Here is a 27,124-nt window from a genome sequence, read left to right on the forward strand (position 1 = left end):
ATGTGTCGACCGTCCTTTCTCCCTTTCCTTCCCTTCCTCTCACTCCTCCACGTCATGGCATCTCCCAATTCTAATGCTTCCGAGTCCCAGTCAGCGTCCGACAGTGTTGGGCTTTCACAACATACACCATCAGTATCTGGAGCTGGGGCCTTGCCTACCACTGCTGACACAAGGGCCAAGCATCGCATTGCTGCCTTAGAAGATGAGCTGGAGATTATGCAGCAAGAGAGGGGAATGAAGCAGAGGTAAGTGTACTGTTTTATTCATTACCCTTAGGCCAGCATTGATTTATTCTTTAAAAGAAAAACAACCTACTACATTGCACAAGGTAGGGAAATTTGTCGCCTGGTTACCCTTTACGCCACCTTGGAAGACTTGATTTCTGAGAATGATTGCTGGTACAAGAATCAATTGGGGGATGCGGCCATGCCAGCATAGGTGGTCAACTGCATTGTTATACCATATGTTCATCCCATAATAAACCCAGGCAAGATTGCATGCAATGTGGCTACATCAAACTCTCGTGGACGCTGCCATGGCTGCACAGGAAGTTGGGGACCCTTGAGCATGAAGATTGTGAAGATATGTTGAAAAAGGTCTCATCAGTCATAAACAAAATCCCATTGCGTGCTGATCATTTTATAGCTCAAGAAAGGAGCCGACGCAGCTCGTGGGGACAATACCTCCTGCCTTAAAGATCTGGTAGCTGCCTGGGTCAATCAAGAATTTCGCCCTTCTCCTCTGATCAAACCTGATGACAAGCATTTGCGCGGCTTTGTGAGCAATGTTTGTGGGAAGCTACTTTGCCCTGCAGACTGGGACTGGGATCAAAATCGGTGAGCAAAGTTAACCTTTCCAGACTATCAAATGATGCTGATGCCAGTCCAGCATCAAGGTCGACATTTGCAACAGAATGTCAGAGTGCATCGTCTCAGAAAACTCTTGGCCATTGTTCTTGTATGAAAACTACACAGTCAACTGTGAGAACCTTGAGGAAGGGCTCTTCAAGTCCAAGCTTCTAGTTCAGGTGAGTGACTTGGGAACCCGCTCACAATGACATCTTCCTCTTTGCATTACAGGCTTTTAAAGCCATCTTTACATCTCCTTCCTCTGCAAAGGAAGCCAAAGGTGATGGTGACGGAGCTGACATCCTGGAGAACAACAGGCACACCCAATGGAAATCGGATCAGGCAAAGGTCAAAACTTGCATTGCCTCGATCATCAACATGAAAAAAGTTACCTCTCGTGCTATTGCCTATGTTGTTTGTCAAGTAAGTAAATATTAATAGCTACCATGTTGACGTCCGGCCTCTAACCTTTGAGCGGCAGGTTCATTTTGCTTTATCAAACATGTCATCTTGGCACACTGTTGATGGGGACTTTGACTATGAAGGGTTCTGGAACAACATTGTAGACTTTTTTGAGGACATCCCCGGCTCTATCACAAAACATAGGGTGGATAAGCTTCTGGAATGGTGGACTAGGTAACAACTTCATCATCTACTAGTAGGATTGGATGGCTGACCTTGATGTTTAGGAAAATATTTGGAACAAATCATCATGAGGACCTAACCCCAGATGTTGTGTCGCAGATGTCTGTCAACACACTAGCACAGCAGAGGAAGGTGCTGGAGGATGCTGCTTTTGACTCGGACTAAGTTTTTTCCCTCTCACCGTTCTTGGCTTCTATCATTACCCCTTTGTCTTTTGCCCACTAATCAACACGGTCTATTACCCATACTAATCTGATCTTGCTGGAAATATTTACGTCTACAATAATGTTTTTAGTTGTTACAATGTCACATCATTTACCTGGTTTGAGATTGGAGGTCATTTGAGGTTCTTCGTGGTGTTCCATATCAACCCGCTAATTATAATTGATTTGATTTATTTCAATGTCCAAACTTGAAGCTGCCCAGTGCCATTGATGAGGTATTTATCTCTTTATTTGATTGTGGTGACCACTGCGCCAGCAATAATATGTGGGGTGGCTTTACAATCAGTCATTAAAAGTTTTCTACCTACAAATACCCTAATCACAGAGGTTATGCACAGCCCCCAACTGAGTATCATTGGTTGACTGTCCAGAACTCATGCCATTTAACTTGCTAATAGCTACTAAATCTATTTACATGTCCAACACTTCCATGCAACAGGGATGTTTGCTCCTTGTACAACTGGAGGGACAGCTGTGCCAACAAAAGACATGTCGTGTGGATGCGCAATCAACTGCTAAGAGTTTTCTAAATGCAACACTCTCAGTTGAGGAGACCAATCCCAACCTCCAACTGAATAGGTTTGATTGGCAGACAAAGACACGAGAGGCGCATTGGGTATGTGAAGGAGCTGCGGCAGACATTAGAATATGGAAATATATTTCAGTAAATAGCCAAATCAAAGAACATAATTCATAGTCTGGCACCAACATGATATCACAATGTGCTTTTGCAACTCGGTCAAAATACCACTTATCTGAGCAAAGATAATGTGTATCTACAAAATCAAAATACTAGACATAGCTTATCATCTCCTCAAAACTCCATGGCCCTGCTCCTCAGCATCCAAGCCATGAATCATTATGTCACCACCCATTTGTTAAAATTGGGATATCAGTGCAACACTGGAAAAATTATTGTGGCCATTTTTGTCTTTCCCAACGCCAGTCAGACTTGTGAGTTTGACGTAATACACTGATGTTTGCCTTATCTTCACGTCAGGACAGTCTTGCTGTTATTGTATGAATTAAGTACTAGTGTCAGCCTCGTGCATTGCACCTATCATCATGGCAAGGTGCCAAAGTACTCGAGATATATCTACTGTTTCATTTAGGTAATATAGTCAAAGTGTTGTCACATAGTATATCTTCTTCGACCAGTTGCAAATGTCTGTGCATCTGAATGACATATCCAAGTCAGGGATTTTCTGCAAGGGTTTGGTGCCCACATCAGTCATGATCTTGTTGCTTGTCTCGACAATTCTATTTAAAAATTTCACTCTTGCTGCTTTGTTGGAAGGTACATATGAAACTTCAACAGCCATAATTTAACTGCACATATTCACGCAGGGGATGATTTTAGTCGTTGTAGTGTTGCATAAGGGTCTGACACGCATGCATGTGGTGACCTCGATGCTTGTCTCGACAATTACAGATCCGCAGTTCACTTCATTGGCTCCCATGACATCTTTCATTCATAACTCAGTTCATGTATAAAATGTTGTATTGAGGATATGACAACTTGACTGGTTGACTTGAAAATTCATTCTTCCTTCATAGGGTATGGGGACTACATGAACAATTTCATTATAGCCCCTTTGTTGGAAGGTACACGCAAAACTTTATTGGTCATAATTTAACTGCACATATTCACTCAGGGGATTATTGTAGTCGTTGTAGCGTTGCACAAGGGTTCAATGCCCATGTGAATGGCAACCTTGATGCATGTCCTGACAATTATGGATCTGCAGTTCACTTCATTGGCTCCCATGACATATTTCATTCATAACTCAGTTCACATAGAGAATGGTATGTCGAGGATACAACAACTTGACTAGTCGGCTTGAAATTCCTCTTTCCTTCATAAGGTCAAACATGTCAAAGTAAACCTGCCTACAAAATTTATGGCGATTGTGGTGATTGTTGACCATACAGTGGCTCAAAAAAGTGTCCGAATGTTTATGCATTTTCAAGTAATTGAACAATAGCAAGGCAGAGCCAAACAATGACCAAAGGGTATAGGGACATGTCTGAAAGCCCTATATCATGGCTCAAATCTGAGATATATAGCGTGGGAACCCAACCATATATGGGCAAGCTATGGTAATTCTAAATACATGACTCATTCGGACACTTTTTTGACTTTTTATTGAAATCACAAAATCAGACCATTCATACATAATACTCTTAATTAAAGCCATGTCATAATGATAATATGGTATGATTGCAATATTATTTGAATATATAAACCCACATAAGATCATGAAATTCAACATAATCATCATGAAGTCCATCTCCTCTGCTCACAAGGATAATATCCTTGTTCTCTGTACCTCTGGTTTATCTACTTGGCAAATTGCCTCAAAAACTGGTCTTGGAAAGTCTACTATTACTACAGTCATAGAGCAGCACATGCCAGAGAAGGAAAATCATTAAATGGGATGTCCTCCCAAGCTTACTCCACAGAACCACAGAGCTATTGTTCACCAAATTCTATCTGGCAAGGCTTCAAATGCTACCCAAGCTACCAAGTTCATCAATTCCATCATATCCACTCCTGTCTCCACCAAAACTGTCAGAAACACCCTCAAGGCAGCCAATCTTAAGGCTGTAACCAAGAAGAAAAGACCTCCTCTCTGTAGCTCATAGGAAGAGAAGACTGGCCTTTGCTTTGAAGCACCAACATTGGAGTGTGGAAGACTGGAAGAAAGTTATTTGGTCAGATGAAATAAAAATCAATAGAATGGGGTCATATGACCAGGAATATGTGTGGAAAAAGGCAGGAGAACCATTAGGAGAAAGAGAAGTCAAGGGTACACTGAAGTTTGGAGGAGGAAGTATGATGGTATGGGGTTGTATGGGGTGGAATGGTGTGGAGATTCTTTGTGAGGTGGAAGGATAGATGAATGCAGAGCAGTACATCTCTATTCTAGAGGAGTGTCTACTCAAAAGCATACAGGAGTCAGGAATTGATGAAGAAGACATTATCTTTCAACAAGATAATGACCCCAAGTACACCTCAAAACTGGCTACAACATGGTTTGAAGACCATGATATCAATGTTCTATCATGGCCAGCACAGTCTCCAGACCTCAATCTCATTGAACATCTTTGTGAATTACTCAAAAGACTACTTGCTGCCTATCAAGATCCTCCACAGGGGCTATTTAAACTATGGGAGAGAGTTGCAGCAGAGTGGAAAAAGGTTGCTGAAGAGGAGTATCAAAAATTGATAGAAAGTATGCCTAGGATGATTGCAGCAGTTATTAAAGCCAAGGGGGGTAGCACCAAGTACTAGAATCATAGAATAGTCTTGGTTAAATACAAAGTCAAAAAAGTGTCCGAATGAGTCATGTATTTAGAATTACCATAGCTTGCCCATATATGGTCGGGTTCCCACACTATATATCTCAGATTTGAGCCATGATATAGGGCTTTCAGACATGTCCCTATACCATTTGGTCATTGTTTGGTTCTGCCTTGCTATTGTTCAATTACTTGAAAATGCATAAACATTCGGACACTTGTTTGAGCCACTGTATATAGCTAACTAAGAGGTTTTAATTTGTTCACCAGTTCACTGATGCAGAGACCGTTCACCCAGAAGCACACCTTTACCATGAGCCGATAAGGCAAGTGTGCTGGCGAGAGATGACAGACATCGACCTCGGCCAATGAAGATGGACCAATAAAGAAACGGTGTGGCCAGGTGCCACCATTTTTTGCAGACACAAATGAGGTAACACTTGGTCACAAAGGCCTGTCTGATGAGGGGATGGTGGTCACAATTGAAAAGGGATCCAAGAGTGCCCGAATGTTCATAAATCTCAGGAATAAAGATGCCAGAGACATAGGTGGCATGATCAAAAATGATCTCCCAAAGTTCTGGAGGAAGTGTTGCAATGTTTGCACGATGTCTTGCCTTGAGTGCAGAAACAGAGTTTGGGATCATTGTGAGTTGATTTGACTTCAGGATCACTCTATATTAGGACATAGAAATGAACAGGAGAGTCAGAGTGTCACTGACCCTCTATTTTACTCGAGTACCAGCACAATATACGACATATTAGGTGTTATCGTACTGCGCAGTCAAGCAAGGAGCATGACATTCAGTCACCATGGGTCACATGGTCAACTTGAATGTAGCATCCAACTCACCCTATGATATGACACATAGGAGGAGCTGAAAGGCTGGTTGTAGATGCTGCACTGGGTTCACAATCCCTGAGTTACTCTGTGGATATATACACATCTCATCACAACTTGAGCTACTGTTTTGACAAGCACCCCATCCTGTCATTCTGATGTATCAACCATGACAATTGTCATGTAATGGTGATACATAAAATACTGTAGTCAGTCAGTCTCTGGGAGTGATGTATCAGTACAGATCCTCTCCCAGCAGGTACCAGCACTGGCTGATACATCAGTGTAAATCCTCATTTTGTGCCCTAGTACAGCCATTTACAGGGTCACATGTTCGCATTTTTAGTCATCTGCTGTGGGAACTTCTCCACAACACCCAAAACATAGCCCATTTTGGGTATCTCCACAATATGAACCCTTCCCACACCCTCCCCAGTCCATCCTGGCTCACCATCCCACCACAATTAGATACAGCTTGTATGTAAGTAGTATTATAGGTTATATACATATAACAGAACATAATAGACCGCTTTTTCTGTCTATTTTTGTACCAATGCCTGCTACAGGGCCTCTGCAAGTGTGACACAATAGAAAACATATCAAAAACAATTTCGCAATTTTGACCATGTGGTATTGGATTGTTCTAGAGTGTTTATAATATGTTTACAAACATATATGGACCCATCCCAGCCCTCATTTGACCCCCTAGAGCGCCCTATATCAATTATTATACTATACTAACATAAAATATAAAACAGGTTCGCTTCTTTTGACCTTGAGGTATATAGACTTGAAAATATGATCCCCAACATCCCTTCAATAGTATACACAACATATAAGGAGCCTAGGTTAACAGGATCAGTTGCTGTGGTGCTACATGCTTACCCTCTCCTGGTGGTTCATACCCTGGGATTTTTTTCCTGCAGCTCCGGCCCTCCAGGATGGTAGGTTACTTGTTCCTATTGATATTAAGAGTATTCTAGTTATATAGCTACATCAGAATAGCATCAGTATCCCTCTCTACAATGAAATATCTCCTTCTACCTATGCCACTGCATATTTTCGCATTTTTGAGGTTTTTCACTATATTACTCTTGCATAAACTATACAAACTCCTTGTATCTACTTTCTAGTACATATATTGAGTCTTTTCATAGCAAGGATCATACAGAAATATGTCAGAGTATCAATATCAGGATATGATCTCTACTTTTACTGATTAGGAATCAATAGCACATATAGATCATATATGTACTAATCAGACTATGATATAATCCATACATCCCTAGGAACACAGTCCTGATTCCTGGAAAGATCCATTGAGAATGAGAGTCAGGAGAACCCAGTAGATAGGAAAAGGAACGTGGGAAGCTAAAAGTCAAACATTGAAAATATTGTCAACAACTTGGTGTAAGACTGCAATACTAAAGAACTTGACTACACCCACATACCTTACTACACTATATTAGTGTAGTAACAGGATATTGGGGTAGTCCTACATTCGATTAGCTACAGCTTTGACAAATCGTTCGACCTAGATGTTAGTTGAATATAAAGATATTTATATATTTCTCCTTATTCAACTGAGAGAAGGGACCATAGCCCACACATTAATTTTCTCAGCACTTACTTAGTTGTGAATGGATCTTTCTACAATTCAGACTTGAATTCTGGGTATAGAGCCCCGACATATCATCAAGTGTCATGATTAGACAGATGTGTCCCGACATGAGTAGCCTAGATTAACGTTATCAGTAAACACAACAAGTAGAGATATACTCCTTGATATTAATAATCTGACATATTTCTGTATGATCCTTGCTATGAACAGACTCAATATATGTACTAGAAAGTAGATACAAGGAGTTTGTATAGTTTATGCAAGAGTAATATAGTGAAAAACCTCAAAAATGCGAAAATATGCAGTGGCATAGGTAGAAGGAGATATTTCATTGTAGAGAGGGATACTGATGCTATTCTGATGTAGCTATATAACTAGAATACTCTTAATATCAATAGGAACAAGTAACCTACCATCCTGGAGGGCCGGAGCTGCAGGAAAAAAATCCCAGGGTATGAACCACCAGGAGAGGGTAAGCATGTAGCACCACAGCAACTGATCCTGTTAACCTAGGCTCCTTATATGTTGTGTATACTATTGAAGGGATGTTGGGGATCATATTTTCAAGTCTATATACCCCAAGGTCAAAAGAAGCGAACCTGTTTTATATTTTATGTTAGTATAGTATAATAATTGATATAGGGCGCTCTAGGGGGTCAAATGAGGGCTGGGATGGGTCCATATATGTTTGTAAACATATTATAAACACTCTAGAACAATCCAATACCACATGGTCAAAATTGCGAAATTGTTTTTGATATGTTTTCTATTGTGTCACACTTGCAGAGGCCCTGTAGCAGGCATTGGTACAAAAATAGACAGAAAAAGCGGTCTATTATGTTCTGTTATATGTATATAACCTATAATACTACTTACATACAAGCTGTATCTAATTGTGGTGGGATGGTGAGCCAGGATGGACTGGGGAGGGTGTGGGAACATCTGGAAAAAGCAATTTGGCTCGTAGCGCCACACCAACACTACATCGTGCCTGGGAGACTCGATAGCTCGAGGTAGACAGTCATGTAACATCTGCGCAGCAGTAGACATACCCTCGTGTTCCATAGCTGTAGGTAGTCTAGTCTGTCGATGTGAAGGGGCTATGTATAGCAATGCAACTATATGAACAACAGCTGTGCGTGACACAACACTTGTGCTAGTACAAGCGCTCTATAGTATCAAAAATGTGAAAATTAATATAAGGATTAACATAAAACTCGTCAGCGAGCTCCAGAACATCACCATTGATCCACGATACATCTACCTTACTCAATCCAAACCTGGGCATCAGGTGTGCTGCTTGCAGAAGGTCTTGAACACTGATGACAGATGTGAAACACCATTGGTTACGAGTCGAACGTGCAAGTCGATAGAGGTTGGTCGCGGGTTCTGGATCACGCAGAGGTTGAAACTATTTGACATACGCCAATGGATGAGGAAATTTGCCATAGTGAGAGGGTAATTTGAAAATTGCACGTATTTGTGCGAGCTGCAAGCCTGTGGCCAAGGTCTCAACATCATGGGCCAACAACAAGAGTGATTGACATACCATCCAAACCTGTACCACTCTCCCTTAGCTGGTGATCCTTGACCACAAACGCCACATCAAAGTGTGCAGGTGAAGGTGGCTTGCGGCAATCACAATTGGGAATAGCTGGATGAGTGTGGATTTGATTCAGCCGCTTGAGGTCACTAATGTGGTCTTGCCGAGGGAGCAGAAGTAAAACCGATTTAAATAAGTCAAAACGGTCATACTGGCTCGCAGAAATAGAGGAATGGGGAAAGTGATGGGTGAGAAATGTTTGAAGCATGGGGATGAAGTCGACGGCACCAAAATCTGTTTGCAAATGAGACATGGAGACAGCGAGAAACGGGCAGTTCTTGGCAACATGGTAACCATGCAATGCCAGTAGACCTGATGGGATGATGTCTGAATCTGCGAATGTCGGTTCCTCATCCTCATCTTCAAGCAAATCTAAGGCAAGAGATCTGAGTCATTTGTGCAATATAATCTACTTTGCTGCTTGCCTGGTAAGCATCCTTCGCATAGTCAATATGCAAGTGTTTGGGGCTCTCCGAGTTGAAACCATCTGCGCTGCCCAATGCTCGGATGGACTGCACATAGTGGCACATTGAGTGAACCTTGGGTATGTTGAAGTGTTGACAAAGCCCAAGCTCGACAAAGACAGCTTTGTTCATGTGAAACACATCCAGTGCTTCCTGCATCCATGCGAGAGTCGTGTCCGTGTGAGCTTGGTATTGAGCATAGTAAATGAAGTCAAGAACAGCACACGCAGCCCAGAACACACAGGGTTCAACAGCACCAGCAATGACGCCTAAGAAAATGCATTGCATCTCTTTATGCTCTGTGCAAGTCCACTGAGAGACAGTCAAAATTCCCCATTTGAAGTGACGGAGACCGTGAAAATCGGACATGGCTTGAAAATGTGCGTCAAACTCTACGTCAGAGATAATGGTAGAACACCAGCTCACAATGTGGTCTTTGAAAACACCCTTGTGTAACTGGTGTAGAATATCTAGAGTGATACACATGAAAATGTCGGTGTGTGGAAGATGTGCCCAGAACGGAAAATGTATCGCACGAAGACCATGATCTTCAAAAAGGTGAGGGTCTTCGCTGTTTTTATGGCATTCAAGAGTGGCTGGAGTCTCATTGACATCTCGAAGAGGTGAGTCAAAGTGGTCTCCTCGATGTTTCATTCCTACAACACAACGAGGGCAGTGGTTTTCTTTACAGCAGGCGATCAGGCATTTCTCAGGGTGATCTGCAATATACGCCGCGAGAATAGGATGAATGCATCGGATATTCCCATCGGCACAGATCATATCCACTCCGTGATGGCCGGCATCAATAAGTGGCTTTGTCACCAACCGCATGTTTGTTTTGTCGGATGCAAGTATTACCGGAGCAACAACGGCACCTGAAGGTAGGCATTCCTAATATCACAATTAGTTAACATTCAATCTCACACATTTGCCTTGCTTACCTGCATGTTCCACCACCAATCACCTGGTCCACATCTCATCATATACCTGCATCTTCCCTTGCGCATCAGCATAAACTTTCTCGGGAACATATGAAAGGTAATCCTTGAATGCAGGATTACCAATCAAATCACACACACACCTCACAGGGTCGCGCCGCCAAAGTTCGTGTTGTTCCGTTAATGACTTCTGATCTCCACCCACTCGATCTCCTGTTGACATGACTATTTCGCAAGTCCATCCAGGGCCTGTAGGTAGTTTATTGAGTTTCTTTTGGAATGTATAGTTGCTCATAAAGCTTGGCTGAGTGCGATTTTTCGTCTAGGTAGGTGGTTTGGTCGGTGATGGAAGATGGCAAGACATGGCAGAGACTTACAATGGCAAGTTTAAGGAATTCATCAGTGGCAGTCTTGTTGACTCTCTTCAAAAGCCATTCACCAAGGCCCCACTCATCTTCACCATCAAAAGGTGCCCATGGATTTTCCTCCAGACCAATGTCAACCTGAGCCTGCCGAATTTCTTCAAACACAGTCTGTCCGACCCCCAAAACATCTGCGACTGGGCGCAGGAAGACCTTGACAAATCATGTTGGCTCTTCTTTGTCAGCTACCTCCTCCACTCTCACACATTTGGATTGGGGGCCAGAATCTGTCAGAGACTCTGTGTCCTCAGGCTTGTATCTTGATCTGAGTGGAAATTTGTAGTCGACATCTTCGGGTATGTCATATTCATAGTCTGGGGGTGTTAATGTATCTGATGTGCTAGATTGGCTGCCAACCTGTTCAGAACACCTGGTGTTTTGATGCAAAACCATGAGGTCCCATTGTTGGCGACATTTTGGAGTGTTTTGAATGTGTAAGGTTATATCTTTGTGTCGGCTCAGCTCTTTGAGACAGAAATTATAGTGCGGTTTCTGCTTGGTGTATGACATTGTTCAAGACTCGAAGTTCTGAGTGAAGGCACTTAGGTAGATTCTATGTAGACGTCACAACTGTCAGGCAATATTGGTGCACGATGCTAGCAAATAATCATTATCATGTCATCAACATTGACAATCTTTAATCGTGATTGTGTCGTCAACTTTGTTGATCTCTAATCATTATCATGTCATCAACTTTGTGGATCTTTCTTCCTCTAATCGTTATCGTGTCGTCAACTTTGTTGATCTTCATTCGAAGCTGAGACTCACAAGGACAAAGAAAATCGCTAGCACCAGCAGGTCAATAAGGCCCAGGAACGTCAAGAGAAGGCTCGTCAGAAGGCAAGCAAGGCTGCCGAACACGAAGCTTACCAGAATAATACTGGATGCACTCAAGTCTCTGCAGTTCCGTTGGGTAACGATCCTGGGGTTTGTTAGGTTTACATTCAGTAGTTGATTTTAATCACTCTGGCGCTATTAGTTTTTAAGTCAAACTGTGTCAACACCTGCCAGGGACCCAAACTTGGTTGCACAGAAAAGTATAGTGCCGCTCGCGCCACACTGAGTCACATTGGTATGGCCATTTATGACATAGTGCTTTTTCATTGACTAGTAATCCTAGAACACGACTCCACATCTCAACACATTGACACCAGAAAAAGTGGCTGAGCTGTTGCGACTGCGTGAGGCTGTGCTGGCAAAACAAGCAGAGTCCAGTTGCTGCGTTGTCTTGAGGTGAGTACCTGTATTTATTTAAATTGTGCTGAATTTAATAGCAGCCTACTATGTCTACTCACTTGCAGGTGGTCCCCACCCTAGTTCGGGCCTCAACAATACTATGACTTGCTCTCCTAGCCCAACAGACGAGGCCCTATTCGACGAAGCTATTGAAGGCTTGGTCGACTTCAACATGGATGGGGACCAGGGTAATGACTCGCTCATGGCTGACAACAATGACAACTATATTGGTGATGAAGGTAGTAGGTCTCCATCCCCCAGCATCAAATGTGTGGGCAAACATCGCCGTGGAGCATCTGATGGTGATGACAACAACAATGGGCCAGTGCGGAAGGCTGTCAAGATCCAGGAAAGTAAGGGGCAGCTAAAGGCTGCCAATTACAAACCATTTGTTTGCACCACCTTTGGCATTGCGTGGGCCCTCTATCGTGGCCGTCTCTGCATGGAGGGTCCTATGCCTGACCGTATGCAGGAGGTGACATGGGCCAAATTAGTGTGGAAAGAAGCATGCAAGAGGTTACATACTCAAGTTGCTTATGATGCAGAGATTTTAAAAATGGTCAGTGATTTTGATTGTGAATATTCTATCTCTAATGTGCTACCTAGATCACTTTGCGAGGTTCCCACCTTCGTGGCGAAGTCAAGACTAAAGTCCGGCCATATGTCGCAGATGAGTACGGGTTCGAGATGAGCACCAAGCAATCTGTCATTGATCGCAATATCATGCTCGCACGGGAACTCAAGAAGGATTTTGCCTTTGTTTATAAGGCAAGTACCTATTACCTTGCCATGTGTGTTTGCTCAACATGGTCTTTCTAGACTTGCTTCCCAAATGGTAACAAAGGCTTATATGGTGCCAAGATTATCCAGAAGGGGGTCAACACCATATGGTTCCACTGACAAGAAAGACGAAGGTGTGCTATATCCCGAGTTCTACAAACCATTCCCAGAGGTTGGCTTTGCATTGCTTTTGACTGCGGTACCATGTTTTTTGGCCGTGGGGATTGAGTGCTGATTGCCGTCAGATTGAAAGTTGCATCGACGAGTGGAGCAGTGGAGCTCAAATGAACAAGATGTTGTTATGACCAGAGTTCACTGAATGGCAAAGTCTGACAACAACCACTAGGACTCGGTCAAGGATGATGAGAACGGATAGTATTGAGCATGAACGTCTAGGCCTACTACAACAGTAGAGAACGAAGAGGTTAAGTCTAAGGAGTACTTACGCTAACTAACCTACTTATATACATAACATTGAATAGGAGTCTGAAAGAAATCAGCCAATGAGAAAAGAGTCGTACAATACTGCGGATGACTAAGTATGACATCATGATATATAAGCGAATGAGTAAGACGGCAACTAAACAGAAACCCAAGTTCCGACCAGGTTCTTCTTTGGGAAGTGAGATTGTTCTAGCCTGTGGAGTAGGGGAGCCAATCGGAGAAACCACGGGTGATATGTGAAGGGTGAAGGTGTGACAGGGTGAGGAGTCACGTGACCGGTTCGGGTACTGGAAGTAGTCGAAGGAAAACCGAGAAATGAAAAATGGTTCAGTATTAGGAATTCGTGACAATGGGTCCCATTGGGGACACTGTCAGCGCCACCCCACATGCAAGTGATGACGTCATATTCCCACCTAGCACCATCATCCATGAACCTCCTCTTTCCACTGTTACTACAACCTTCTCAGTCCTCCAGCAACAAGCGCTTGCGCACCAACACTTTTCTACTCGACTCTACTGACTCAACATCTTACACCTCCACAGGCTGCTCCAACTAGTTACTCTGACAGTCCCCAGCTATCATCCCTCCCTGCTTTCCTCGACCCTGGTGTCATCTGCACAACCAGCCATAAAGAAGGCCCGTGCATCCAGACACAGTGGTCAGGAACTCATGAGCAGTGCTGCCAGGGCAGCCAAGATCACCCCTGCAGCCGCTGTCATGGGTATGCAGGGTGCCATCAACCGCCTGACTGATGTTCTTGAGAAGTCATTGACTACCCCATCCACGTCTTCTGCACCATCACTCAATTCCAGCACTAACACCATGACCTGTGCCTTGGAGATTATGCGTATCCAAGATGGACATCTGTCGGTCACGGAGAGAGCGACATTGATGCAGATCTTCGGCTGTCAGGGAAATGAGAATACTCTTGCTGCTTACATTTCGCTTGATGGGGACTTTGAGACACATTCTCAATATATCACCTTGCTCATGGCGAAGCTGTAGATATCATGTACCGCTTGTGTTGTGTTTAACATGTCTCATACTCGTAACACCATGTAGTTCCTATATCATGTACCACTCTCATATCATGTCGCTCGTATCATACCGCTCATATCATGTCGCTCGTATCAATGCAATCGATTTCGCACAAGTGCCAGTTACATGTACTCAATGTCGTCTATTCTAGAACCGACCCAATCCATCCTCCTCATCCTCTGATAAAGCCTGGTCTGATAGATCATCATCCAAACCACCTTCAAGAACACTTCTTTCTTGCAAAACTCGCTGATAATCTAACCACATCTGCTCCACAATGTGATCACGAGACGCATGAACATCTGCATCAGCAGGTTCATGGTCATCTGCTACCACCCGTTGCTCCCAGTCTCCAGTGCGCACATCACCAAGGTCATTGTCTGCATCAACAGGGATGGGGCCTTCTGTAGGGTCATGGAAACGGATAAAGTTATGTAGGCTGCACAAAGTGGCAGGGATCTGTGCCTGAACCTCCATAGCATATGACGGCGATAGAAGGAGAATGCGGAAGCAGCCAGTTTCAAGATGCCAAAGATACGTTCAATGACATTGAGTGCTGACGCATGACGCAAGTTGAATAGTTCTTTTTTGTTAGCTGGTCTGTAGGCAAAAATTAGTACACTCCAGCGGCTGAAAAAAGAAAACTCACCTTATGCTTGCGCAGCCCCATTCTGCAAGGTGGTAGCGGACACCACGATATGGTACAAGTAACTCAGGCCATAGAGGAAAGCCAGCATCTGCAAGAAAGTATTGTCCTGGAGGTATGCGAAGGTCATGAGCATGGGCATCTGTGGCCAACCCTTCCCAGCCAGTAAGTGCGTATGTAAAGTTCATCCCAAAGTCACAAGCAAAGAGACAATTTTGAGATACAGATCCCTTGCGATTATGATAAGGCCCACATTCAAACGCACGAGGTGACACGTGAATATGGCTTCTGTCGATGGCCCCAATGGTATCCTTGAAAAATGGCCAGAACTTGGGGTTCTTGTGAATTTTGCATGGAATAGATGCATCCAGCAAGTGAACATATTTCAAATAGAAGGGGGGGGATGGAAAGATAAAGAGCATCCTGCGAAAATAACTATGTACAATGAGATATAGCGCACAATTGAAAATATCACCCTCACCGAGATATAGTCTCATTCAAGCGTTGAAATCTTTCACCAGTGTGTCTGATAGGTAAGCCCATGACTACTGTGTAGAGGAAAATTGCTAGTTGTTCCTCTAGCAAGACGAACTTGGAATCTGTGTGCCCAAGGGTACAAATCTCTGAGATGAGTTCTGCGAAGACATGTGCATGTACACCAAGCTCGCATTATATTCGCTCAGGGTGACCAGTTAATAGTTCTATGACCCACGCTTCTCCCGAGAGAGCAGATGTGTGATATGGTTCTGGATCTTTTGGATAGATTGAGTGTAAGATACTAGTTGTAGCGCTAATCAAGATGCTGATCAAAAGGATCGTGTATCATATGAGACGTTGCTGGACTTCAGGACAACGGGGCATGAATAGCAGGACATCCAATTGAAGATCGATGGGAGCAGGGACTGCTGGTAGAGCATCCATTGTCAGGAATATACAGTACATACATTGTACTAGTACTGCAACGGCTAGATAGTATATTCAAGTTCCGACCCTCGGGACGGCCCAAGCCAACAACCTTTGCACATGATGTTATTTTGCCAGATGTTCGTCAACATCTCGTTGATGAACTGCCAGCTCTAATTCTCATAATGCATAAGGATTTGGGGGTCCCGACGTTATGCATTATGAGATATTGTACTGTATTGACTGTGACGAGACAAGAGACGGTATGCTAGAAATATCATTTCACTCTCTATGAGTCATATCACTATTATACAACTCTCTCACAGGAAGACTGCGCGTTAACGTTCAACCATCATTTAATTACACCTCTACCCCGGTCTATACAGGGAAAGATGTTTGCACATGCAAGGTAGCTGCACCTCACAATGCACCTTACACGCACGTCAGCATATCAATACGATGACTTCTTCATCTATCAACTCACTGCTTGTATACCCTTCCTTCGAATGTTCTGTGGAAAGCGCGTTGTTCTACATTGCCATTTTCCCGAAAAGTTGCTTGCAAATTGGGCCTTTGTAGAGGGCCTGCGGAAGATTAATGTCAGTACCCTGAAATCCATCTACCATTTGCTAGTGGATTGGCTGAAGGAGGCGAGCACGAGTAGTATGCATACCATCATTTAAACTTACTGGAGATCTAAGACAAGCTGACGTGATCCCCGCCAACAAATTTCACTGCCCGAGTGACCAAATCCCACTTCGCTTCCCTTGGACTAATTGAAAGTCATACAGCCTTTGGAATTAATATATTGCCTATCTTTCACCAATCACCTCATCAGATCCTGACATCTTCCAGGTCGCCTCATAAGTTTTTCTCTCATTTATGACAGCCTGTATGATCTTCTTGGTCAACAACGGCGACCATCGTCTTTTTCGGGTTCTTTATCTGGCGGGGTGTGTCGCGTAAAATATTTCCGTCGGTTGATTGCCCGCTTCCCCTTGACAAATACAAACAACTCTATCTCGCTTCCCAGGCGTGTTGAGCACGACGTCATGTTGCAAGTTCACCCAGTTCCCTCTGGCTGCAATGCATAACCACTGACTGGGGATCGGAACATAAGGCCTTTGTTTGCTTTTGCTTCAGAGCGTATTGCGAACTGTGAATGGATAGAGCTCCGTGGCACCACCAGACCTCCACATCAGTCGTGCGCTAAAGAACTCTTCGGCGGCAGCCTCCCTGGAACATCTTGTATGTCCACCGTACAAGCCAGGCAGTCTTCCTCCCCTCACCCAGTCGAAATCCATGGGACATACTGCTGGGTCAGCTGCACAGCTGTGGCAGTATCGATGCCCGCAGTTGTAGGCAAACCAGTTGGTATAGCCAGCACTACAATGAAAGCCAGACCCATCAAGCTTCAAGGCCATCCTGTAGATGTTTCTAGATGAGCTGCTCAGACATTTACAAATTTGAACCCTCACACTGCCTACCTTGTACCAGCTGTCATAAGATAATATGTGAATGGGCACATCATATGAATTAGTACCTATGATCAATTTCCTCTCGGGTTGTGAGTCGTGACTATGCATGATAACAAAATTAATTGGTCAGTTAATTACTCATACAAAAATAAGGCAATCATATCATACAAGTGAGCGGTGCTAAAACAGGCTGGCGAGGCTCAGGCTAGGTGCATTGTCTAGGTACTTCTGGGCCCAAATGGAATCCATATGTATGGTGCCACACTGCAGCATGGCATCAATCAAGGGGGTTTCCTTGCCTGTAATAATCACAACTAGTAGTGTCACAGCTCGGTTCTGGCCGGTCTGGGCTCAGCTGTTACCGATTTCCCAGCAGTTTGGCGATTCCCATGAACCAAGTCACTCATGTGCGACTCAGGTCTAGTCCACAAGGCACCTAAACCGGCACAGATAGCACAAGCCAAGAATGTGGGAACAACGGCTTGAGTCGGCCTCAAGCCAGCTGAAGGGGGTTGGGTGGCAAACTCATTTTCAGGCTTTCTCCAACTTCCCTCTCCCCATTGTCCCCTGCTATTCAGTTGGATTCGCTGTAAGTTACCATGAATAAGGTCCCTGTTCAAGTAGATGGTAGATTTAGGCTGGGAGAGGTTTTAGGATCTGGCTCCTATGGTATGTAGTAATTTATTTGTTCACATGCTGGTTCAGATCCACTTATATTATACCACTTAGCTGTCGTGTATTCTGCACGGAATATCATCAATGACGATCATGTTGCGCTCAAACTCGAAACTGTTGTCGAGCACTCATCTTCTTTGGAGTGTGAATACTGGATCCTGAAACAACTTGAAGGCAGAGTTGGCATCCCCCACACCCTCTGGTTTGGTAGAGAGTCAGCGTATCATGCTCTTGTTCTCGAACTCCTTGGGCCATCGCTCCACCAACTCTTCCTCGCGAACAATCGAAGATTCAGCCTTCTCAATGTTGTGAATCTAGGAGTCCAGTTGGTCAGTCGTTTGGTTTGAGGTCTTTGCAGATAGGTCAACTGACTTTCCTACCTCTCACGTCTTGAATATATTCACTCGCACAATTATGTTCACGGCGACATCAAACCTCACAACATCTTGGTTGGTCTTGGAAATCTGAGGCACACCGCCTTCATCATCGATTTCGGCATCACGAAGATGTACTGGAACACCACAACCAGTGACCATGTGCCATTTCGCCATGGCCAAAGTCTCTCTGGTACTCCTGTGTTTGCCTCAATCAACAACCACTTAGGAGTTGAGCCAGGTTGTCGTGACAATCTTGAGTTGCTCACATACATGTTAATATATTTCTTACGTGGCTCCCTTCCATGGTTAACAAGCGACAACGAGAAGTTGTCCAACTCTACCATACTCGAGTGCAAAGCACATGCCACCATTGCAGATATATGCCATGACATCCCCGTTGAGTTCGCCAACATTCTTATTTACACCCGCTCTCTCGCATTCGCAGAAGATCCTGATTACGATCACCTCCATTCAGTACTTCATGGTCTTTGTGCCACATTGCCTGCACCAGCTACATGCATGTTGGATTTTAGCCAACCTGACGGTCCTGCCATACCTCTATCACCTGATGGTCCTTCCATACCTCCCCCTCTATCACCTGACCAGTGCTGTGTGGCTGAAGCAATGTCACCATGTCCGTCAAAGGTAGTGCGCAGATCGACTCATGTGTGAGTAACATTTGTTCTATATTTTTGAACCGAAGTTTAACTTATTTGCAAGGTTACGCCCGCATAATGGCTCCACATGGTGTGCTACGTCAACTCCACAGCGGAAATCGCGACCGGTTATTGAATAACGCTGCTGTAGACTACTGTACATGGTACATATGGTGTATATGTTATGAATAGCTCAGCCTCAAATATCATCATGTGTAATTGTGCATCGCTTCTCCAGCTTCGTCTAACGCAGAATCGTTGATGTCAAACAATCAGTGGTTGGGCTGGGACCGAGCGTTAGCTTGGTTCGGATGCTGGTGAGATTGCCGCTGGGTGGGCGGGAAACTCGACATGCGGGCTGATTGAAAGACTATTAAGACTGATTTATTGATATACGAAGCTGATAGAGGGTATTCATGTACGGGTAGCTAAATATATAAGCTAAAGCATGATGGCGAACATTATGGTGTGATTGCATTAATCTTGGGAGTGGAGGGCGGGTAAAATATGTGAGTGAGCGAGGAATGAGTAAATGAGCGAAGCGGGATGTGGGATGTAACTGACGAAGAAAAACGAGAAGAAGAATAGAAAGCTACCGCTCAGCTGGACATGTGGTGCCGGTTCCTTCCGTGCATTCAGGAACCGGCACCTTTCACATAGCGTGGTGATTAGTAATTACTAATTGGTCTAGGTCAGGCTATTTTAACCTTCAACGTGCTGCGCAGTGCACAGCCTTCAATCTTTGCGCCATACCATCATGATCTGAACCAGAATATTATGTATCTTGCCATCGTGTTTGCTTGTGCTGATCAAACATGATCAATGATCGCCAAGGTGAGGCCCAGGGCCCAGGGTCTCAGCACTTGTGGTTATTCACCACCAAAGTTCAGGAACCACTTTCACACAGGCCACCACACGAGGCGACTATTGCAATTCAACTTCTTGTGCAAGGTAATTGTTGATTCATCCAACCATCTGCACCTACATGCGAGGAGGCCTCATGGGGGACCTTTGTCTAATGTATCGCTAACCTTTTGGTGGAACTGCCTTGCGATCTGGCTTCAGCAATTGAAACCCTGAAGATGGTAAGCTGTTTGTTTCTCAAGCTATCTATCTGATGGTGATCTAGAAAATCACATGGAGCCAATTTGCCAGATCGCTTGTCCAAAGCATTGCAAGTGCTCGCTCTTTGATGTGACCCCAGTTGGTTCTTGCAAGTGGTTTTTTGGATAGCATGTGCATGTGTGGAGAGCTGCCACCTGGCAAAAAGTGTCTGAGTCACTTCAGGTATGTCCTTTGTTGAGCTGAGATTCCCCCCACCCTCACCTCCACCAAATTATAGTGATTTGTGAGCATTCATTGACGGAAAACAGACGAAGAAGACCAATTGCGCCCATACCCTGTCACTGGTCAGTCATCTGACAGGCGCCAAACTTGTGCGTCACACTTTTACTGTTCGCTTCTCATACACCACATAATTCATATCGCAGCCCTACGGGCTCTCACATGTCAATGACTCAATTCTCGCATCAGCTTTGGCCTATACGACTTCCTTCTCGTGCACATCGTCTGTTCTGGGGTTTCCCAACACATTTTCTGGGGTTTCCTGGGAAGAACAGACTTATATAGACAGACAGTTCTGTCATTCGAAATATTCACCACTACTACCACAAATGGCACCTCATCGACTGAGGGCAGAACAAGGCCTGGGCAGCTGATGTTGATGCTGCCATCCCTGCTGCCTCTACTGCTATTCCCGCTGCGTCCTGCTATCCCCGCTGCATCCACCAGTCCCCGCTATCATCCCTGCTGCCATCCCCACTGCCATCCCTGCTGCTGCTGCTGCAGCAAACACTACCACTCTTCAAAACCCCCGTCAGCGACAACTTCCTGTTAGATACAGAACTACCGATGCAGCTAATGCTGGTCCAGACGAGGGTGAAGTCTTCGACCTTGACAATATTTCGGGGGATGAAGAGGAACCTGGGAAATCTTCCTGCACCCACCGCTGTGGCACCTGCACTGCTCTAATCAAAGCCCACTCCAGACCATCACCAGCACCATTTGGACTGACCCTTTGGCTACCTGGCAACCTCAAGCAGCCTAAAGGGCTGACTTGATATAAGTCATTTCTATCAGATTGATCCCGACACCAAGAGCAAAACCTGCATCCCTTGCGAGTAAGTACCATACCTGCAATCTTTTGTTGTTTCTCATGCCCTTCACCAGAACACTTCATGAAAGCGACACAACGCACAAGGTCATGGTATACGCAGGCTCAACGTCCAGTTCAGCTCCCCTGTATGCATGCTTTCACTCACCACAACGAACTTTATCTGGAAGCAGCAGAGCGTTTTGGCTGGCGCATACAGATTAATGATCTAAACGAACGCCTTGCTGAAGGGTGGTCACTGACGACGATTCGCGAATGGCTCAAGAAATTGCCTTGCACGATGCATTCACTTGGTCCTTCCCCCTAACCAGGGATCTGGTGCCTTGCTGGTAGGAACGAGCTCTCCAGAAGACAGAATTCCAGACTTCACGCTTGACTGAAATGCATCGTCAAATTGTGAAGTTTATTGTTGCCGATGATCAAGTGAGTCGCAGTTCATGCCTACAGCCACCATTAATAGTCGCCCCCAGGTGATAAACATGATTGAATGCCCTGAATTCAGGCGCCTCATCCATCTCCTCCGCCCAGAAATTGGCGAGTCTGGTCTATTTCACCGCACGAAGGCTCGCGAAATGGTCATTGAGCAATGGCAGGAATACTTCCTGGCCTTGAAGCGAGATCTTGCAGTAAGTGCATAGTTGCCAAGCCTCATACGAAGTACCTTATTCCTTTTAGAATGTGCAGGGAAAAGTCTGCTTTACATCTGACCTGTGGTCAGATAAAAAGCTCCGGCCGTTCATGGCTGTCACAGCTCATTGGATTGCCAGGGCCAATCAAGATTTGATGCTCGTGTTAAAGACGGCCCTCATTGCTTTCCACCACGTTCCCGGCAACCACAATGGGCAATCTCTGGGTTCTATGATCCTTTATCTCCTCGATCGTGCAGAAACTGCGGCCAAGGTCGGTACTTATCTCTATCGTGTTGCATGCTCTGATGTTGTTCAGACTGGGCATTTTACTCTCAACAATGCGGGCAACAATCACACCGTGATGCAGGAGTTTTCAAGCCTACTTGGGGAATGCGGGATCAATTTTGATCCTATTGAACACAGGATACCGTGTTTCCCGCACGTGATAAATATATGCATGAAGCATATAATCGATGAATATGCTACTGCCAACTATTCCACTGTGGACGATACATGGACAGTCGAAGACCATATCATCCAGAAAGCCGATTATGTCCAGGCTGTACAAGCTAAGCCTCTCGAGCGAGCCAGGCATATCGTGCGATTGATCCGTGCATCAAACCAGAGGCGCGACAGGTTTTGTGAGACCATCCTTAGGGGTAATGAGGAGGGGTGGTTTCAGGATGACAATGGCAACCCTACACAGCTCCCAGTCATAGAACTCCTCCTCGATGAGCCTACTAGATGGGATTCAGTCTATGTTATGATCAATCGTTTGCAGACACTGCGCCAGGTAAGATTTCACACCGTTTAACATACATCGTAGACTAATACTGACCCAGGTGGTAACCGCCTTTTTTGATGCTTGGGCTCAATGTAGCATATCCAAGAAAAGATTGAGTGAGATGGATTGGCAGTTCCTCCAGGACCTGAAAGTGATCTTGGAAGTAAGTACTAATCTGTTCGAACTTCAAAGCCTGTGATCCAATTTACCATTTCATACCAGGCACCCCACGCCGCCCAGCAAAAACTCTCCAGTGAAGCACTCCCGTGCTGAGCCATGCTGTTCCAACTTTTGAAGAGTTGGTTAATAGCTGGGAGTCTATTGGCCTGCATGCACCTCACTGTAAGCCTTTCATTGACATAGGCTTAACCTGGGCGAGCAAATACACCGACCGGATGGGTGCGACACATGCTTACGCTGTTGCTATGTGTCAGTCCCATCTTTTGTTTTAATAAATATTGATTTCTTCATTACTTTTGTAGTCATTGATCCTGCGATGCGGATGTCTTGGATGGACAGTTGATGGCAGAAGGACTGTGTTGATGATGCAAAGGAATTATATTGAAGCTGGTATGTCTCTGTAGTAAATAAAAACACGACATTGGATTAATTTGTTCTGCAGATGCAGAGCAAGAGAGAGGAAATCTCTAATTCTACGAATTCTCAACCTGTAGTGGTTCCACGAACGGTGCCATGCACACTAGGCTCACATTGCTATGGACTTCCCGTGGCGCATGTGCCACATCACCACGACGGCGGTCAAACGGTAGATCAGGAATTCACGGCATATGCCACGGCTATGCTTAGTCCTCGTGGAACAGACATACTTGCATTTTGGAATGTGAGTCCATTGCCCCTTCAAGTCACCCTTTGTCATTAACCACGAGCTGTTGACTAGGCTTCACGGTCCATGTTCCCAACTATATTCTCGATTGCTATGGACTACGCCCCAGTACAAGCCTCTGCGGTGCCTTGTGAACAGGTATTTTCCTCAAGTAGCGAAACCCATACAAAAAAAGGAATCGCCTCAGCCCCATTTTGATGGAAGCATTACAGATGGTTAAGTTTTTCCTGAAGAAAGAACGGCTTAACTTTATGAAGGGTTGGGCAGCCTCTCAATGGGACATGGAACATGAGGTGGTACACGACCGAGGTTCTAACGAGCAGTTGACAGCCACCGCCAGCACAAATGACACACTTCTCAGAGCCATTGCTGAGGAGGAGTGTGACAATATCGAGGACACTGCTATCATTTACAACAAGTGACACTTACTTCTTAACTGACTTTTTCATCTGCCATCTGCTGTTTCACCTCTCACCTTTGGTTTACAATATCTTGCTCTTTGTTGTGATTTTGATTTCAATGCTTTATTTATTTCTTACCAGATGTGCGGCACAGTGTGCACCTCTGATTTCAACCCTTTACAATTCGCAAGCAATGTCGTGTGAGACTTTGTTCAGCCTCCGATTGACTATTCTTCCCCAGCTACTTTCACCAGCAGTTCCTGGGCTAGGTGGAAGAGTATATGGACTAGGCGCTTCATACTTTCGCTCTTGGCTGGACAGGTGGTTTCTCTATGTATAACAGTGACCAATGTCACGATGACAGAGCTGATTAACAGGAATTGGTCATTGCCGACCACGCAGACGTGGTTCTTGTGCATATTTTGATTTTAGGTACAAGCGAAGGTCCCAGGGTACATGTTACCTTTTTTTGATCTGACATGTAGACTTACTGACCATTGGCTCGCTATACTGCAATCGACTCCGATGGTACCACCTACGTACTGTGCCATAATTTCACTCCCTCTGTCCATCCTTTCACAGTTGTCAATACTGGATCTCTTTCTCTTTGTCGCAGGCATTGTTCTATACAAACATGATCCCCATGCTTTCAAGACATGCGCACTTGCTCTTCTCGCCGGCTGGTGTGAAGACCGACAATATCCTTGGAGTATCTCGGTGCCATACCGCGTTGACGAGTCTAATCTTCCTTTCCCCGACAATGATGAAGACGACAAGGATGATCTGCCAATTCCAGTGCCTGTAACCCTGCCAATTCCAGCTCCCGTATACTTGTCCATCCCAGCGCCTGTATCTGGCTCAATTCCAGCTCCTGTACCTCCACTGATTCCAGTGCCTGTATATGGTGCCACTCCTCATAGCTCCATCATTCGCCGGTCTGGACGTCTTCCAGTACCCACTGAGAAAGGACTGGCCTTCAGGAATAGGCTCGCGCAGGACAAGTCCCGTCTAACGTGTCAACGAGACATCCACACCACTCAAATCAACGGCATTCCTCCCCCACCTGGCAGCTGCACCACACCGGCACCCATCGTCATAACTCCCACTCAAATGTCTAATCCTCCCTAATAACGCGCAGCTTTCCGATATCTTCTTCACGAAGGAAGTACTTTGGACAATGGCTCAGTGACACATCTCGAGGCAGTGTGATGCCTAAGCACACACTTGGGAGCTGAGATCCTCTTCGGCTTTGGTGTTTCTTCTGCTACGTTTTTCTCATTCGGTATGCATAACAAAATCACTCAAAAAACATGCAGGTCTTCGTTGGATCTGTCATGCTAACGTTCTTTACATTGACTTCACAGCACGTCCCACTCCCACACCTCACGACCCACCACTCTCACCAACCAGCTTCTACTCCCGCCCTTTGTGACCAAGCACCTTCAGCATCCAATGCCACCACCTCGATCTCCAAGGTATTCAGACTCTATCCCCTCTTTCAACTGCCCTTTCGGCTCCCCTTCCAGCTCTTTGCCTTGATGTGTAGTGTTTCATAGCCACACTTTGCTCGTGTAGTTCTCGTGGGCGAGAAGTGTAGCACATTTGCTGCTTTCCTTTAGTTTTGGATTAAACGCTAATGAGAGAATCACTCACTTCATCTTGGGGAGACATTAGCGCTAGTTCGATAATCGATTGTAGATCAGTGTGTTGACGACTCGGGTGCCTTCCTTTTCGGCTGTCAAGTGTGATTATTCTAATTTCTAATCTATTTTCAATGTATAGTTTAAAAATATATATTTGAGCCAGTTTTAAGCCCCAAACTTGACTTAACAGTGGTTCCAGAGCTGAGTTGAACCACAAATTATGTAAGCTGAAGTCACATGTCAGCTCAGTTATCGAAAGTCTGGCCCCGGCTTAAACCGGCAATAAGCCAGAGCCGTGGCAACACTAATCACAACCTTCCCAGCGGCATCTAATTGACATGCTATGGCATTCGGGAAGATGGCTGGGTTTTCCCCTGCTCCACTATCACTTCATACCCGCAGCGTTCGTTATGTAGCCAATGGCAGGTGAAGAGGAAAAATGAGGTATCGTTTGAGGGGGCGGGGGGTCGGTTGATCGGTGGCTATGACTGGCTTGGAGGCGGCTAAGGGATGACAAAAATTTGCCACTGATAGGACGAGTTCTCATAAGACGGAAGATCATATGTGAACATGACAAGTTCAGGATTATTCGAGTCGGGTGACGTGGATTACGAGGGAATTAGTGTGAAGCGTGGCCATTCAAATTCTGCCTATGTAGAAGGATGGTTGTGTGCAAGATGGATTGTGACGAAAGGCATACATTTGGGATGGACGAGTAGTTGCTTTTCATTGCCGGAAAACTAGAGTGCCCGAAGCTTGTCCTTCCTGGATTGTACTTGATGCTATGAAGGCTTGATACGTCATGCGCGGGGCTATAATTGGGACGTGTTTACGAGCACTGCTGCATCGAAGCAAACATCTTTCGGAATTGTCGATTTGACAAGGAACATAGGTTTAGTGGATGGTCGGAGAGATAATAAGTGCTTCGCGGTCCTCATATATATGTCCGTCGCACAGCAGGCACTCCACATTCGCGCCTTGGTGTGACACTAGCATCTAAAATTTTCGCATTCCCTGCACGTAAAAGTTTCGTCCTTCCGTTTTTCATCCTTCCGTCGGCAAAAACCATAGGATTATATATGGCTGAAAAGGTCTATCGAGATAAAACAGGCGCAGTGGAGTATCCACAACCACACCTCATCAACACAATTTTTAACCTGTAAACCATATAACAACCACAAAGATTTTCAGGAGATACATGATTCATTACGACACCTCTGCGTTGAGTCGATGCGTCGTCTCGCAGAATATGTCAGTGCTTGCAGTAGCAGGGCGAATGGTTTTCAGGTTTCGAGGCGTTAAACCAAACAAGAAGGCGCACAGCGCAAAACCGAGTACTGCTGGGAAAGGGGGGACATACACAGCTTGAATCGGAGGCCTGAGGCGACAGCTGAGGGCTGCCACAAGTGGCAGAAGCTGTATCTGAAGATCCGATGATGGGGAGGCGGCGGCATGTGTCTAATATAGGCCTATGATAGGATCAAAAGAAGCCCTGCCAAGTACGTGTC

The 27,124-nt window shown here is 45.0% G+C and overlaps 6 protein-coding genes across 6 annotated transcripts; 5 read left to right on the plus strand and 1 right to left on the minus strand.

The window, feature by feature from the left end:
- On the plus strand, positions 1–1,658 carry EDB91DRAFT_1088934 (uncharacterized protein; the record flags this gene model as incomplete). The annotated part of the gene is made up of 8 exons (XM_041316544.1): positions 1–245; positions 303–398; positions 488–596; positions 646–836; positions 889–1,027; positions 1,080–1,271; positions 1,330–1,484; positions 1,538–1,658. 8 exons carry the CDS (start codon positions 1–3, stop codon positions 1,656–1,658), a joined length of 1,248 nt encoding a protein of 415 aa, XP_041168842.1.
- Positions 1,659–8,637: 6,979 nt separating this feature from the next.
- Positions 8,638–11,418, minus strand: EDB91DRAFT_1240430 (uncharacterized protein; the record flags this gene model as incomplete). Its single annotated transcript, XM_041322024.1, has 6 exons — positions 8,638–8,892; positions 9,074–9,439; positions 9,498–10,439; positions 10,536–10,808; positions 10,864–11,019; positions 11,098–11,418. The coding sequence occupies 6 exons, from the start codon at positions 11,416–11,418 to the stop codon at positions 8,638–8,640; spliced, it is 2,313 nt and encodes a 770-aa protein (XP_041168843.1).
- Positions 11,419–11,982: 564 nt separating this feature from the next.
- Positions 11,983–13,159, plus strand: EDB91DRAFT_1088936 (uncharacterized protein; the record flags this gene model as incomplete). The annotated part of the gene is made up of 5 exons (XM_041316545.1): positions 11,983–12,000; positions 12,029–12,141; positions 12,262–12,703; positions 12,751–12,935; positions 12,964–13,159. 5 exons carry the CDS (start codon positions 11,983–11,985, stop codon positions 13,157–13,159), a joined length of 954 nt encoding a protein of 317 aa, XP_041168844.1.
- A 4,874-nt stretch (positions 13,160–18,033) lies between these two features.
- EDB91DRAFT_1257134 (casein kinase 1, epsilon) lies at positions 18,034–18,456 on the plus strand (the record flags this gene model as incomplete). Its single annotated transcript, XM_041324276.1, has 2 exons — positions 18,034–18,103; positions 18,164–18,456. 2 exons carry the CDS (start codon positions 18,034–18,036, stop codon positions 18,454–18,456), a joined length of 363 nt encoding a protein of 120 aa, XP_041168845.1.
- A 159-nt stretch (positions 18,457–18,615) lies between these two features.
- On the plus strand, positions 18,616–21,262 carry EDB91DRAFT_1257135 (uncharacterized protein; the record flags this gene model as incomplete). The annotated part of the gene is made up of 2 exons (XM_041324277.1): positions 18,616–19,120; positions 20,934–21,262. 2 exons carry the CDS (start codon positions 18,616–18,618, stop codon positions 21,260–21,262), a joined length of 834 nt encoding a protein of 277 aa, XP_041168846.1.
- A 2,522-nt stretch (positions 21,263–23,784) lies between these two features.
- EDB91DRAFT_1088938 (uncharacterized protein) lies at positions 23,785–25,101 on the plus strand (the record flags this gene model as incomplete). The annotated part of the gene is made up of 4 exons (XM_041316546.1): positions 23,785–23,990; positions 24,115–24,250; positions 24,351–24,425; positions 24,556–25,101. 4 exons carry the CDS (start codon positions 23,785–23,787, stop codon positions 25,099–25,101), a joined length of 963 nt encoding a protein of 320 aa, XP_041168847.1.
- Between the last annotated feature and the right edge of the window lie 2,023 nt (positions 25,102–27,124).

This window comes from Suillus paluster (genome assembly GCF_016628075.1).
Source record: "Suillus paluster strain FC165 chromosome Unknown EDB91scaffold_249, whole genome shotgun sequence".
In the NCBI taxonomy this organism is placed as follows: domain Eukaryota; kingdom Fungi; phylum Basidiomycota; class Agaricomycetes; order Boletales; family Suillaceae; genus Suillus; species Suillus paluster.